Consider the following 14,173-nt stretch of genomic DNA (forward strand, 5'->3'; position numbering starts at 1 on the left):
GAGACTGGGAACAGAGAGCTGGAACAGGTCAGCTAGAGCTAGAGCATAAAGGCTCTTTTATTGGCCTTCAGAGTGTTTGACACGGTTCCCGGGATTGGTCATGGCTTAAAGGATTGGCTTTGGTAGCTCAATAGTGAGAAGGCAATACAGAGGTCTGGAGAGTGATAATGGGGGTGGGGGAAAGGGAGAGAGGGAGGGAACGTATTATGTAATGAGCAGGTAGTACTCTAGGTGTTTTCAAATCATTTAATCTCATTTAACCCTCCTCAGAACACTATGAATTAGGTATTATAATACCCTTACCCTTTAAAAAATTTATAGAGAAACTAAGGCTCAGAGATCAACATGACTTGACCAAGGTCACAGGATCAAAAGCAGGAAAGAACCTGGCCCCTTGTTTCTTCAGGTAAAATGCCACCTGGGAGTCATTCAAGGAGAATGTGGAGACTCAGAGTTTCTCCAGTACAAGTAGGCTGCCTTGGAATGACCTTGGAGTGTTTTGATAAAAATACAAACTCCCAGACCCCTCTCCAGACCTGCTTTATGAGAATCTGTAGTGATGCAACCTGAGAGCTGGTATTCTTTTTTTTTTTTTTTTTTTTTTTTTTTTTTTTTTTTTTACAAATTTAATCAGTTATATGTATACATATGTTCCCATATCCCCTCCCTTTTGCGTCTCCCTCCCACCCTCCCTATCCCACCCCTCCAGGCGGTCACAAAGCACCGAGCTGATCTCCCTGTGCTATGCGGCTGCTTCCCACTAGCTATCTACCTTACGTTTGGTAGTGTATATATGTCCATGCCGCTCTTTCACTTTGTCACAGCTTACCCTTCCCCCTCCCCATATCCTCAAGTCCATTCTCTAGTAGGTCTGTGTCTTTATTCCTGTCTTACCCCTATGTTCTTCATGACCTTTTTTTTTTCTTAAATTCCATATATATGTGTCAGCATACAGTATTTGTCTTTCTCTTTCTGACTTACTTCACTCTGTATGACAGACTCTAGGTCCATCCACCTCATTACAAATAGTTCAATTTCATTTCTTTTTATGGCTGAGTAATATTCCATTGTATGTATGTGCCACATCTTCTTTACCCATTCATCCGATGATGGACACTTAGGTTGTTTCCATCTCCGGGCTATTGTAAATAGGGCTGCTATGAACATTTTGGTACATGTCTCTTTTTGAATTATGGTTTTCTCAGGGTATATGCCCAGTAGTGGGATTGCAGGGTCATATGGTAGTTCTATTTGTAGTTTTTTAAGGAACCTCCATACCGTTCTCCATAGTGGCTGTACCAATTCACATTCCCACCAGCAGTGCAAGAGTGTTCCCTTTTTTCCACACCCTCTCCAGCATTTATTGTTTCTAGATTTTTTGATGATGGCCATTCTGACTGGTGTGAGATGATATCTCATTGTAGTTTTGATTTGCATTTCTCTAATTAGTAAAGATGTTGAGCATCCTTTCATGTGTTTGTTGGCAGTCTGTATATCTTCTGTGGAGAAATGTCTATTTAGGTCTTCTGCCCATTTTTGGATTGGGTTGTTTGTTTTTTTGTTATTGAGCTGCATGAGCTGCTTATAAATTTTGGAGATTAATCCTTTGTCAGTTGCTTCATTTGCAAATATTTTCTCCCATTCTGAGGGTTGTCTTTTGGTCTTGTTTATGGTTTCCTTTGCTGTGCAAAAGCTTTTAAGTTTCATTAGGTCCCATGTGTTTATTTTTGTCTTTATTTCCATTTCTCTAGGAGGTGGGTCAAAAAGGATCTTGCTGTGATTTATGTCATAGAGTGTTCTGCCTATGTTGTCCTCTAAGAGTTTGATAGTGTCTGGCCTTACATTTAGGTCTTTAATCCATTTTGAGCTTATTTTTGTGTATGGTGTTAGGGAGTGATCGAATCTCATACTTTTACATGTCCCTGTCCAGTTTTCCCAACACCACTTATTGAAGAGACTGTCCTTTCTCCACTGTACATTCCTGCCTCCTTTATCAAAGATAAGGTGACCATATGTCCGTGGGTTTATCTCTGGGCTTTCTATCCTGTTCCATTGATCTATCTTTCTGTTTCTGTGCCAGTACCATACTGTCTTGATTACTGCAGCTTTGTAGTATAGTCTGAAGTCAGGGAGCCTGATTCCTCCAGCTCCATTTTTCGTTCTCAAGATTGCTTTGGCTATTCGGGGTCTTTTGTGTTTCCATACAAATTGTGAAATTTTTTGTTCTAGTTCTGTGAAAAATGCCAGTGGTATTTTGATAGGGATTGCATTGAATCTGTAGATTGCTTTGGGTAGTAGAGTCATTTTCACAATGTTGATTCTTCCAATCCAAGAACATGGTACATCTCTCCATCTATTTGTATCATCTTTAATTTCTTTCATAAGTGTCTTATAATTTTCTGCATACAGGTCTTTTGTCTCCTTAGGTAGGTTTATTCCTAGATATTTTATTCTTTTTGTTGCAATGGTAAATGGGAGTGTTTCCTTGATTTCACTTTCAGATTTTTCATCATTAGTATATAGGAATGCCAGAGATTTCTGTGCATTAATTTTGTATCCTGCAACTTTACCAAATTCATTGATTAGCTCTAGTAGTTTTCTGGTAGCATCTTTAGGATTCTCTATGTATAGTATCATGTCATCTGCAAACAGTGACAGCTTTACTTCTTCTTTTCCAATTTGGATTCCTTTTATTTCCTTTTCTTCTCTGATTGCTGTGGCTAAAACTTCCAAAACTATGTTGAATAAGAGTGGTGAGAGTGGGCAACCTTGTCTTGTTCCTGATCTTAGTGGAAATGGTTTCAGTTTTTCACCATTGAGGACGATGCTGGCTGTGGGTTTGTCATATATGGCCTTTATTATGTTGAGGAAAGTTCCTTCTATGCCTACTTTCTGCAGGGTTTTTATCATGAATGGGTGTTGAATTTTGTCGAAAGCTTTCTCTGCATCTATTGAGATGATCATATGGTTTTTCTCCTTCAATTTGTTAATATGGTGTATCACGTTGATTGATTTGCGTATATTGAAGAATCCTTGCATTCCTGGGATAAACCCCACTTGATCATGGTGTATGATCCTTTTAATGTGCTGTTGGATTCTGTTTGCTAGTATTTTGTTGAGGATTTTTGCATCTATGTTCATCAGTGATATTGGCCTGTAGTTTTCTTTCTTTGTGACATCCTTGTCTGGTTTTGGTATCAAGGTGATGGTGGCCTCGTAGAATGAGTTTGGGAGTGTTCCTCCCTCTGCTATATTTTGGAAGAGTTTGAGAAGGATAGGCGTTAGCTCTTCTCTAAATGCTTGATAGAATTCGCCTGTGAAGCCATCTGGTCCTGGGCTTTTGTTTGTTGGAAGATTTTTTATCACAGTTTCAATTTCAGTGCTTGTGATTGGTCTGTTCATATGTTCTATTTCTTCCTGATTCAGTCTTGGCAGGTTGTGCATTTCTAAGAATTTGTCCATTTCTTCCAGGTTGTCCATTTTATTGGCATAGAGTTGCTTATAGTAATCTCTCACGATCTTTTGTATTTCTGCAGTGTCAGTTGTTACTTCTCCTTTTTCATTTCTAATTCTATTGATTTGAGTCTTCTCCCTTTTTTTCTTGATGAGTCTGGCTAATGGTTTATCAATTTTGTTTATCTTCTCAAAGAACCAGCTTTTAGTTTTATTGATCTTTGCTATTGTTTCCTTCATTTCTTTTTCATTTATTTCTGATCTGATTTTTATGATTTCTTTCCTTCTGCTAACTTTGGGATGTTTTTGTTCTTCTTTCTCTAATTGCTTTAGGTGCAAGGTTAGGTTGTTTAGTCGAGATATTTCCTGTTTCTTAAGGTGGGATTGTATTGCTATAAACTTCCCTCTTAGAACTGCTTTTGCTGCATCCCATAGGTTTTGGGTCGTCGTGTCTCCATTGTCATTTGTTTCTAGGTATTTTTTTATTTCCTCTTTGATTTCTTCAGTGATCACTTCGTTATTAAGTAATGTATTGTTTAGCCTCCATGTGTTTGTATTTTTTATAGCTCTTTTCCTGTAATTGATATCTAGTCTCATAGCATTGTGGTCGGAAAAGATACTTGATACAATTTCAATTTTCTTAAATTTACCAAGGCTTGATTTGTGACCCAAGATATGATCTATCCTGGAGAATGTTCCATGAGCACTTGAGAAAAATGTGTATTCTGTTGTTTTTGGATGGAATGTCCTATAAATATCAATTAAGTCCATCTTGTTTAATGTATCATTTAAAGCTTGTGTTTCCTTATTTATTTTCATTTTGGATGATCTGTCCATTGGTGAAAGTGGGGTGTTAAAGTCCCCTACTATGATTGTGTTACTGTCGATTTCTCCTTTTATGGCTGTTAGTGTTTGCCTTATGTATTGAGGTGCTCCTATGTTGGGTGCATAAATATTTACAATTGTTATATCTTCTTCTTGGATCGATCCCTTGATCATTATGTAGTGTCCTTCTTTGTCTCTTCTAGTAGTCTTTATTTTAAAGTCTATTTTGTCTGATATGAGAATTGCTACTCCAGCTTTCTTTTGGTTTCCATTTGCATGGAATATCTTTTTCCATCCCCTTACTTTCAGTCTGTATGTGTCTCTAGGTCTGAAGTGGGTCTCTTGTAGACAGCATATATATGGGTCTTGTTTTTGTATCCATTCAGCCAATCTGTGTCTTTTGGTGGGAGCGTTTAGTCCATTTACATTTAAGGTAATTATCGATATGTATGTTCCTATTCCCATTTTCTTAATTGTTTTGGGTTCGTTATTGTAGGTCTTTTCCTTCTGTTGTGTTTCTTGCCTAGAGAAGTTCCTTTAGCATTTGTTGTAAAGCTGGTTTGGTGGTGCTGAACTCTCTCAGCTTTTGCTTGTCTGTAAACGTTTTAATTTCTCCATCAAATCTGAATGAGATCCTTGCTGGGTAGAGTAATCTTGGTTGCAGGTTTCTCTCCTTCATCACTTTAATTATGTCCTGCCACTCCCTTCTGGCTTGTAGAGTTTCTGCTGAGAGATCAGCTGTTATCCTGATGGGGATTCCCTTGTGTGTTATTTGTTGTTTTTGCCTTGCTGCTTTTAATATGATTTCTTTGTGTTTAATTTTTGACAGTTTGATTAATATGTGTCTTGGCGTATTTCTCCTTGGATTTATTCTGTATGGGACTCTCTGTGCTTCTTGGACTTGATTAACTATTTCCTTTCCCATATTAGGGAAGTTTTCAACTATAATCTCTTCAAATATTTTCTCAGTCCCTTTCTTTTTCTCTTCTTCTTCTGGAACCCCTATAATTCGAATGTTGGTGCGTTTAATGTTGTCCCAGAGGTCTCTGATATTGTCCTCTGTTCTTTTCATTCTTTTCTCTTTATTTTGCTCTGCATTAGTTATTTCCACTATTTTATCTTCCACCTCACTTATCCGTTCTTCTGCCTCAGTTATTCTGCTATTGATCCCATCTAGAGTATTTTTCATTTCATTTATTGTGTTTTTAATCGATGCTTGATTCATCTTTAGTTCTACTAGGTCCTTGTTAACTGTTTCTTGCATTTTGTCTATTCTATTTCCAAGATTTTGGATCATCTTTACTATCATTATTCTGAATTCTTTTTCAGATAGACTGCCTATTACCTCTTCATTTGTTAGGTCTGGTGGGTTTTTATCTTGCTCCTTCTCCTGCTGTGTGTTTTTCTGTCTTCTCATTTTGCTTATGTTACTGTGTTTGGGGTCTCCTTTTTGCCGGCTGCAGGTTCGTAGTTCCTGTTGTTTTTGGTGTCTGTCCCCAGTGGCTAAGGTTGGTTTAGTGGGTTGTGTAGGTTTCCTGGTCGAGGGGACTAGTGCCTGTGTTCTGGTGGATGAGGCTGGATCTTGTCTTTCTGGTGGGCAGGTCCACGTCTGGTGGTGTGTTTTGGGGTGTCTGCAGACTTTTTATGATTTTAGGCCACCTCTCTGCTAATGGGTGGCGTTGTGTTCCTGTCTTGCTAGTTGTTTGGCATAGGGTGTCCAGCACTGTAGCTTGCTGGTCGTTGAGTGAAGCTGGGTGCTGGTGTTGAGATGGAGATCTCTGGAAGATTTTCGCCGTTTGATATTATGTGGAGCTGGGAGGTCTCTTGTGGACCAGTGTCCTGAAGTTGGCTCTCCCACCTCAGAGGCACAGTACTGACTCCTGGCTCCTCAATTTGGGATGATTTGTTGTCTATTCATGTATTCCACAGATGCAGGGTACATCAAGTTGATTGTGGAGCTTTAATCCGCTGCTTCTGAGGCTGCTGGGAGAGGTTTCCCTTTCTCTTCTTTGTTCTCACAGCTCCCGGGTCTCAGCTTTGGATTTGGCCCCGCCTCTGCGTGTAGGTCGCCGGAGGGCGTCTGTTCTTCGCTCAGACAGGAAAGGGTTAAAGGAGCAGCCTCTTCGGGAACTCTGGCTCACTCAGGCCGGGCGGGAGGGAGGGGCACGGAGTGCGGGGCGAGCCTGCAGCGGCAGAGGTCGGCGTGACGTTGCACCAGCCCGAGGCGCGCCGTGCGTTCTCCCAGGGAAGCCGCCCCTGGATCCCGGGACCCCGGCAGTGGCGGGCTGCTCAGGCTCCCGGAAGGGCGGTGTGGACAGTGACCTGCGCTCGCACACGGGCTTCTTGGCGGCGGCAGCAGCAGCCCCAGCGTCCCACGCCCGTCACTGGGCTCCGCGCTTTCAGTCGCGACTCGCGCCCGTCTGTGGAGCCCCTTTAAGCAGCGCTCTTAATCCCCTCTCCTCGCGCAGCAGGAAACCAAGAGGGAAGAACAAGTCTCTTGCCTCTTCGGCAGCTCCAGAGTTTTCCCGGACTCCCTCCCGGCTAGCTGTGGCACATTAGCCCCCTTCAGGCTGAGTTCTCGCCGCCAGCCCCAGTCCTCTCCCTGCGCTCTGACCGAAGCCCGAGCCTCAGCTTCCAGCGCCGCCCGCCCCGGCGGGCGAGCAGACAAGCCTCTCGGGCTGGTGAGTGCCGCTCGGCACCGATCCTCTGTGCGGGAATCTCTCCGCTTTGCCCTACCCAGGTATGTGGGGAGTTTCTTGCCTTTTGGGAGGTCTGGGGTCTTCTGCCAGCGTTCAGTAGGTGTTCTGTAGGAGTTGTTCCACGTGTAGCTGTATTTCTGGTGTATCCGTGAGGAGGAAGGTGATCTCCGCGTCTTACTCTTCCGCCATCTTACCCGGAAGTCCTTGAGAGCTGGTATTCTTAACCCCTACTCCAGGGGCAGCTGATGCACAGCCAGGTTTGGAAGGACGGCTAGGTGCATGTCCTGTGACCCAGCCGCCTTTCTCTTGCCCCCGTGCATTTCCTTCCATCCTACTCTCTGTTTCTCAATTCCCAGCGGGGGGTTTGTGGGGTTCAAGCTCTCAGAATAAATTCCCCTGTTAAAATTCCATTAAATATCTCAGCCCAAACATTATCGGGCGTCTCCCTGGACATTTGGGAGGGTGTGGGTTTGGTGGTAATGCTCTCGGTAGAGTGTCTATGAGCAAATGAAATCATGCAAAGAATCATCAAGGGCACTCAGCTGCCAGGAAGAAGCCAACACTTTTTTCAGTCCTCTCATCCTGAGCAGAAAGCTATTCACTTTCTCTGCACAATGTGCCTTCTGACCTGTTTTTCTTGAGGCACTCTGGGTTTGTGTGGATGCAGTGGAGCACTGAGGCCACCCGCCAAGGTGTAAGGAGAAGACAGTGGCCTCCACATGGGACTTGGAAGGGCAGGAGCTGAGGCTGAACCGGTGAGAGATAGAGCCGCCCACTGCTCCCCAGAAGAGCCCCCTGTCACCGGAATTGCTGTGCTGTCCACACCCCTTTGAGCTTCTGGCATCTTCCATAAAATGGACACAGAGTTGAGTCTGAATTCCAAAAACTGTAATTAAGACTCTTTCGGTGTGATGAATTGGGAGATCGGGATTGACATGTATACACTGATGTGTATAAAATGGATGACTAATAAGAAAAAAAATTAAAAGACAACAACAAAAACAAACAAACAAACAAACAAAAAGACTCTTAGTAATCTTTTTAGCAGGCTTCCTTGCCCCGAGGATCCTTAGGAACCTAGAACAATAACAGCAAAACAATAAAAAAGCAGAAGCTGCTTTAGAATGTTTCTCCACCCTCCATCTCTGAGTACATGGGAGCAACAACCCTGCTGAGAAGATGGGGAGAGGCATCCGGTGACAGAAAATGTGTCAGGCCCATGGCTCTCTAGGGCTAAGGTCGGAGGTGGGGGGAGCAGACAGGCCCAGAGCAGGCACATCCTCAGAGGATGAGGCACAGTGGATGCTGCCCCACATTAGCCAGGCTTGCTGGGCCATTTTCTCCTCTTGACTGGGTACGGTCTGTAACCTGGCTTTGGCCAGCAGCCTGTCCTAGGTGTCCAGACCCCCTCCGGGGTGTGGATCTCGTGTGCTCTGCTTGTCCTTAGGGCTCCCACATTGTCTTCTCTGGGCGCTGCCTTGACAGGAATCCCCTTCCCTGGGCTTGCGCCCCTCTTCCCTTGCCCATCTTGCTCTCTAGATTTATCCTTTGTAGCCAGGGCCCTTCTCTGTCGGTTCAGGCCGTTTGCAAGAGTGTTTCTGTGGCTTTCCATTGTTCTGACGACAAAGACCAAATCTTTAACAAAGTCAAGTCCTGCTACATTAGGGGGGAAAACGTGTGAGCCAATGTGTGTAAAACAACTGTAATAACAATACCGGAAAATGCATGTCACATCACCTTCTTAGTTCTCCAGTGCTCAGGCTCAGAGCTTTTGCCTGCTGGGCTTTCTGCCTAGAACACTGCCACCACCGGCCCTGTTAACACCTTCCCTCCCCTGGATCTCAGCTCAAAGGTCCCTTCCTCAGGGCACCTTCTGTGGCCCCCAGACCAGATCGGCACCACTTTCACCCCAACACTTTCATTGCATCTTTTCCTTCATACGTGCACCACAGCATGTAATTTACATCTGTTCACTAATTTATGGGGGTTTCTAGATGAATATCTAGACCCTCCGGGCCTTACATTCCACAAATGCAAAGTCTGTGTCTTCCTGAGCTTAGCACAGGAATTAAGTGCCCTGTGCACGGCTTCTGGGCAGTCCACGTTCTAGATTTTTTTTCAGAGTGTTTTTGTTTTGTTCTTATTTACGGGAAAGGCTCAGAGGTGCTGAATCAGTGCTTGGCTGGGCATCTATTCCTTGTGTATCTTAGTCATCGACCAACACGGGTTCTTTTTCTTTTTGGCCACGCGGCACAGCCTACGGGATGTAGTTCCCTGACCAGGGATCAAACCCACGCCCCCTGCAGTGGAAGCACGGAGTCTTAACCACTGCACCACCAGGGAAGTCCCAGCGAGGGTTCTTTTAAAGGGCACTAGGTCGTGGTGACTTAACCCTTCTTAATACTCAGAAGCCAGTGATTGTTTCCATGGTGACATGGGCCTCTGGTGCCAACTCCTAGAAAATACACAGTAGGTGGGTTCTGTGTGACACGGTGAGTGACCTGCATCACCAGGAAGCTGTTTTCTGCTGCAGCGCTGGTACAGGCAAGAAGGTCCGTCCAGCAAGGAACTTAATGATGCCCTGTGACCCAGCCCACCCTCTCCATATCGCTCAAGCAGAAACTGGGAAAGAATTCCACTGATCATCAACATTACCTGGTCCTTTTTGCAGGTCATGATCCAGTAATAGATTACGAGGCCAAATGTGTGGGTCATCAGCAGCATATAAAAGAAGGAAAAAAGATCACATAGAAAAAATCAGATTGCAATACACATGGTGAAAGTAACTTTTCTTTCAGGTGTGTGTGTGCGTGCACGTGCACTGAGTCATACAGTAAAATGTATTTCTTTCTTGGTGGTCAAAGATATCGATTACCACACTCTATGGCATGTTCTGCTTGGACTTTCCAGTGTCACTGCCACCTCTCCTCTGCTCTCTCTTACAGGTATGCAAAATCCAGTCAGATCAAGACTGTGTCAAGCAGCAAGATATTTTTTAAAGGAAGTAGATTTCGATATAGGTGGGTACCCATGCTTCCATTTCGATGATGAGGCTGGGTGGGGGCAGCTATTTGCATTGGAATATGGTACTTATAAATCAGTGCACTTTGGCCTATACCCGTTTGGGTCCTCCCTTTCCACTCCACTCATTTCTTATGCCCACAGGACCCCTTAAACTCTATAGTAATGTTCCCTCGTGGAGGAGGAGAAGGCACGGATTCCTAGAGCTGGGTCAGACCACTGTGAAGTAAAAAAAATACAAAAAAAGTGTGCGCACCCCTCCCCTTCCACTCTGAGTGTCTGTGCACAGACACTGTGTTTCTGTCTTTTGCAGTGGCAAAGTTGCCAAAGAGGTGGTGGAGGCAAGCTCCAAAATCCAGAGGGAGCCTCCAGAGGTGCACAGGTGAGTGGGGTGGTCCCCAGGGCGCCGGGAGATTTCTGGGGTGGACAGAAGGATTTAAAGGCTGGCTTCGCCAAATCCACTCTAACAAGAAGGAAAGTAAGGACACCAGCTGCCTGGCCCTATGCATTTACAGGCCCTGATTCCTGGCATGGCACTCTCGCCATCCCCCATATCTCACTCAGACAGATTTGGCTGGGCTCCATTCTGAGTTACTTGCGCTGTGTGGGGTCACTGCCCTGATTCAGCCTGGAGGGTCACGTGAACAAGCAGGAAGTGTGTGAGGCACGGGTGGCTGGGTTATCTACTGGCTGAGTCCATTGTCGTGTCCTCTTAGAACTGCTTTCTCTTCCGTCCTCTGTTGATCAGACGTAGCCAGTTCCCATTGGCCCAACTCCTTCTAGGCTATTTCACATGAGGGGGTGGGGTACTCATCTCTCATTGGACCCTTTAGTCCCAAAAGCCACTTAGAGGAATGACGACCTTAGTCATTAGTGGGTCAAGGGTACGCTTCTACATTAACATGGCAATATATGTAATTCTTGGGAATTAAATATTCTCTTGATCATGTTGTACTGCTTACCACCACAGTTTACACAAATCATTGTACATCTTAAACTTCAAACATGCTAAATATCTAAAGCAGAACCTTCTTATCCTGATGTTCCCCCTTCTGAAGGCAAGATCATCATAAGATATATTCTTTAGGAAGTTCCCACACAGTGGTGGGCACCGGTCCTTCCTTCCCCATCTTTGAACTTGGAGTCTTCCTATGCTCAGATATACCCAGTCTCCTCTATCTCCAAGGTGACCCAATGAACTGGGTACCTCTCACCTTGTCCTTGGGGCTGTCAGGCAGGAGGAGGCCATAGTCTCTCAGAAGTGTAGCTAAGCCAGCCAGTGTGGGCATCCAGACAGTGGAGCAGCCCAGCGTGGGCTCCCACACAGGGGAGCAGGACTGCAGTCAGCACAGAATCTTGTGCAGATGTGTACCGAGAATAATTCATCCCTGGCTTTGGGTGACCCAGTGGAAAGCTGTCACATACAAGTCTGCAAAGCAGTCTCTCCTGCTTTGAGAAGCAGGAGAAAACTGTGGGCAAGGGAATTTGGAGCGCCTTGGCTGGGACACCTTGGTGCAATACCTGTGAAAGTCTTAGAGCTTACTACCTGTTGATGACAATAGTCATTTTTTAATAGTCTTTTTATAACCCTTCCTCTGCCTCAAATTGTGGTTACTCAGTGCAGCAGAAACAGAAAAGAAGAAATTTAAATGTTTCCAGCATCTTTGGTCTAGAATGACCTCAGAGATCACTCAGTTTAATGATTCTATTTTACAGATAAGGGAACTTGAGTCCCACAGAAGTTAAATGATTTATCTGAGGACATAAATATTTTGGTGGCAGAACTAAGCCTAGGACTCCAGCATCCTGCTCCTGAGTCCTATCCTCTTTTCTCTGTTGCACCTGCCACCCTGAAGGCCTCTGCATTCTCCTAGAAGCTGGGGGGCAGACCTACCCCAGGGGCTCAGCTTGGTTTTATTCTTCCAGCTTGAAGCTTGAGTGTTTGATCTTAAAATAAAAAGAAATACTCGATTCTGGGGAGTCCCCTTGATGGCACAAACACAAAGTAGGAAAATGTTTTTAACAATATACTTTCAGAGAGACATATTCCAAATATGCAGAGCTTTCCAAAAGCCCATAGTTACCATCGATGCAGATGATGGTTAATGAGATCAGAGAAGAATTTTTAAAAATACTTCTCTTTGGGGCTTCCCTGATGGCGCAGTGGTTGAGAGTCCGCCTGCCAATGCAGGGAACACGGGTTCGTGCCCCGGTCCAGCAAGATCCCACATGCCGCGGAGCGGCTGGGCCCGTGAGCCATGGCCGCTGAACCTGCGCGTCCGGAGCCTGTGCTCCGCAACAGGAGAGGCCACAACAGTGAGAGGCCCGCATACCGCAAAAAAAAAACCTTCTCTTTTAAATTTATGATTGCACAATTTATGGGAATTAAGGCTTCCTAGGTCAAGGCTTCTCAAACTGTAGCTTGAACAAGGATCACCTGGAGATCCTGTTAAAATCAGATCCTGATTCATGAATCTGGCATTTCTAATGCTCTCCCAGATGATGGCCAAGTGGCTAGTTCATGGTTTGCACCTTGAATAGCCAGGCTCTAGATAACTGCTGGGGGAGGCGTTGAAGGGAGCAGATTGGCCCTAGTGAAAAGCTTTTCCTGGAGTGGACTGAACCACCAGAGCAGATGGGAAATGAAGCATCCATCAATTTATAGTTTTTCTTTTCTGGAATTTTCTAAAATCTCCCAGGATATTACTGCAAACAAGGCTCTATAGGCCCGTTCGACACCGGTTCACATGTTCTTTCTTGCTCTTCCACTACCCGCCTTTACCTGTTTGTGAAAGCCTACTGAGTTCACATCCTCTGGATGCCTCTCTGGACCTCAGTTCTTTGGCAGTATCTCTCAAATCTCTGACATTACAAGGAAGAATTTGTTTAAAATAATAATACAGAGTAAGCTCTGGGAGGACAAAGCTTATGCCTATCTTGGTTATCTCCATCTTACCCATCAATTAACACAGTGCTTGGCTATAGTAGGAGGTCAGTAGATATTTGCTGAATGAATGTATGCACTAGGAGTGTGAGATGACAGCTTCACATCTGTAATTTTCTGAGACTTGAGATCTGTCCGTGGCGCTGCCCTGGGGACCTCGCCCTCCCAAGAGGCAGCACTGTGGTCAGAGCCACAGGGATGTGTGCCACTTTCAGTAGCAACTTCTTGTTCCTTCCCAGTAGCTGGTTGCGTGGTAGGAAATGTTTCTCTTAAACAATTATTGTATTTTCGAATTGTTTTGACTTCTTTGATGTGGCTGTCAAAAGTGAGAGTATAGTAATGAGCTGTCTTTATCTGGCAGTGCTCAGAGAGGCCTGCTAGTCTAGAATGGTGATGGTAAGGCTTCAGTTATCTTTCCTCTCACTTGAGATTCTCCTCGTCAAAGAATAGCCAGTTCATGGACTCCTACTCCTGCTGAGATGTGTGTGACACAGAGAAACACACACAGATTAAGAACACTGTCTTGGGGTTTTTCTTTTTTTCAAAAAGAGAAGAAGCTCACTCTCATGTTAGCTCATTGAACTTTGCTGATGACAGGATCCCCTATCATCATCAAGTGAAACCCTATCGGCTGGCTACTTGGTGAGAATCACCTGCCCATTCCAAGGCCCAATGAGGCGGAGGGCTGTAGCTCTGAGAGTTCAGGGTCGGCTCTTTAAGCCTCCTGGGCATAAAGCCACCACCAAGGGATACCCAGAAACAGCACTTGTACCTGAAATGAGCACCCATCTAGGAGTCATGAATGGGTCTAATCTTGGCTGTGTTGCTATGTCTTGCGTAAGTCACTTAACTTCTCGGATCATCAGTTTGTTCATCTATAAAATGAGATTCTTATATCTTTCCCCGACTTCTAGGTTTTGTTATGGGCATTAAAATAAAGTGTATTAAAATTATAAAGTACCATAAAAATGTGAGGTGGTGATATTATTATTATCTCTCATCCAAAAATGGGAAGCTAGAATCTGACAGACATGTTCACATTGAAGTCTCTTCAGATGGAGTTTTTACTCACAGGCCAGCAGCACTTCCTTTCATTCCAAGGAGTGGTTGCAGTAACTCCACTAGCCTTGTATTTGTTGCTCGATTTTATGCCACCATTTCTTGAAGCCAGTCTTAGAATATACCTGCAGTTGCCGAAGGAAACCTTTCTACTCAGTAGAATCCTTAACGG

General features: G+C 44.5%; 1 protein-coding gene across 1 annotated transcript in view; it reads left to right on the forward strand.

Moving 5' to 3' along the window:
- Positions 1–14,173, forward strand: part of FRMD3 (FERM domain containing 3) — a gene marked incomplete at both ends in the record, with an annotated part of 305,970 nt that overhangs the window by 239,053 nt on the left and 52,744 nt on the right. Inside the window, 2 exons of the mRNA XM_079705929.1 lie at positions 9,923–9,997; positions 10,312–10,380. Coding sequence (XP_079562055.1) covers positions 9,923–9,997; positions 10,312–10,380 — 144 coding nt within the window. The remainder of the gene's footprint in view (positions 1–9,922; positions 9,998–10,311; positions 10,381–14,173) is intronic.

The sequence above is a fragment of the Hyperoodon ampullatus genome (assembly GCF_949752795.1).
Source record: "Hyperoodon ampullatus genome assembly, chromosome: 6".
In the NCBI taxonomy this organism is placed as follows: domain Eukaryota; kingdom Metazoa; phylum Chordata; class Mammalia; order Artiodactyla; family Ziphiidae; genus Hyperoodon; species Hyperoodon ampullatus.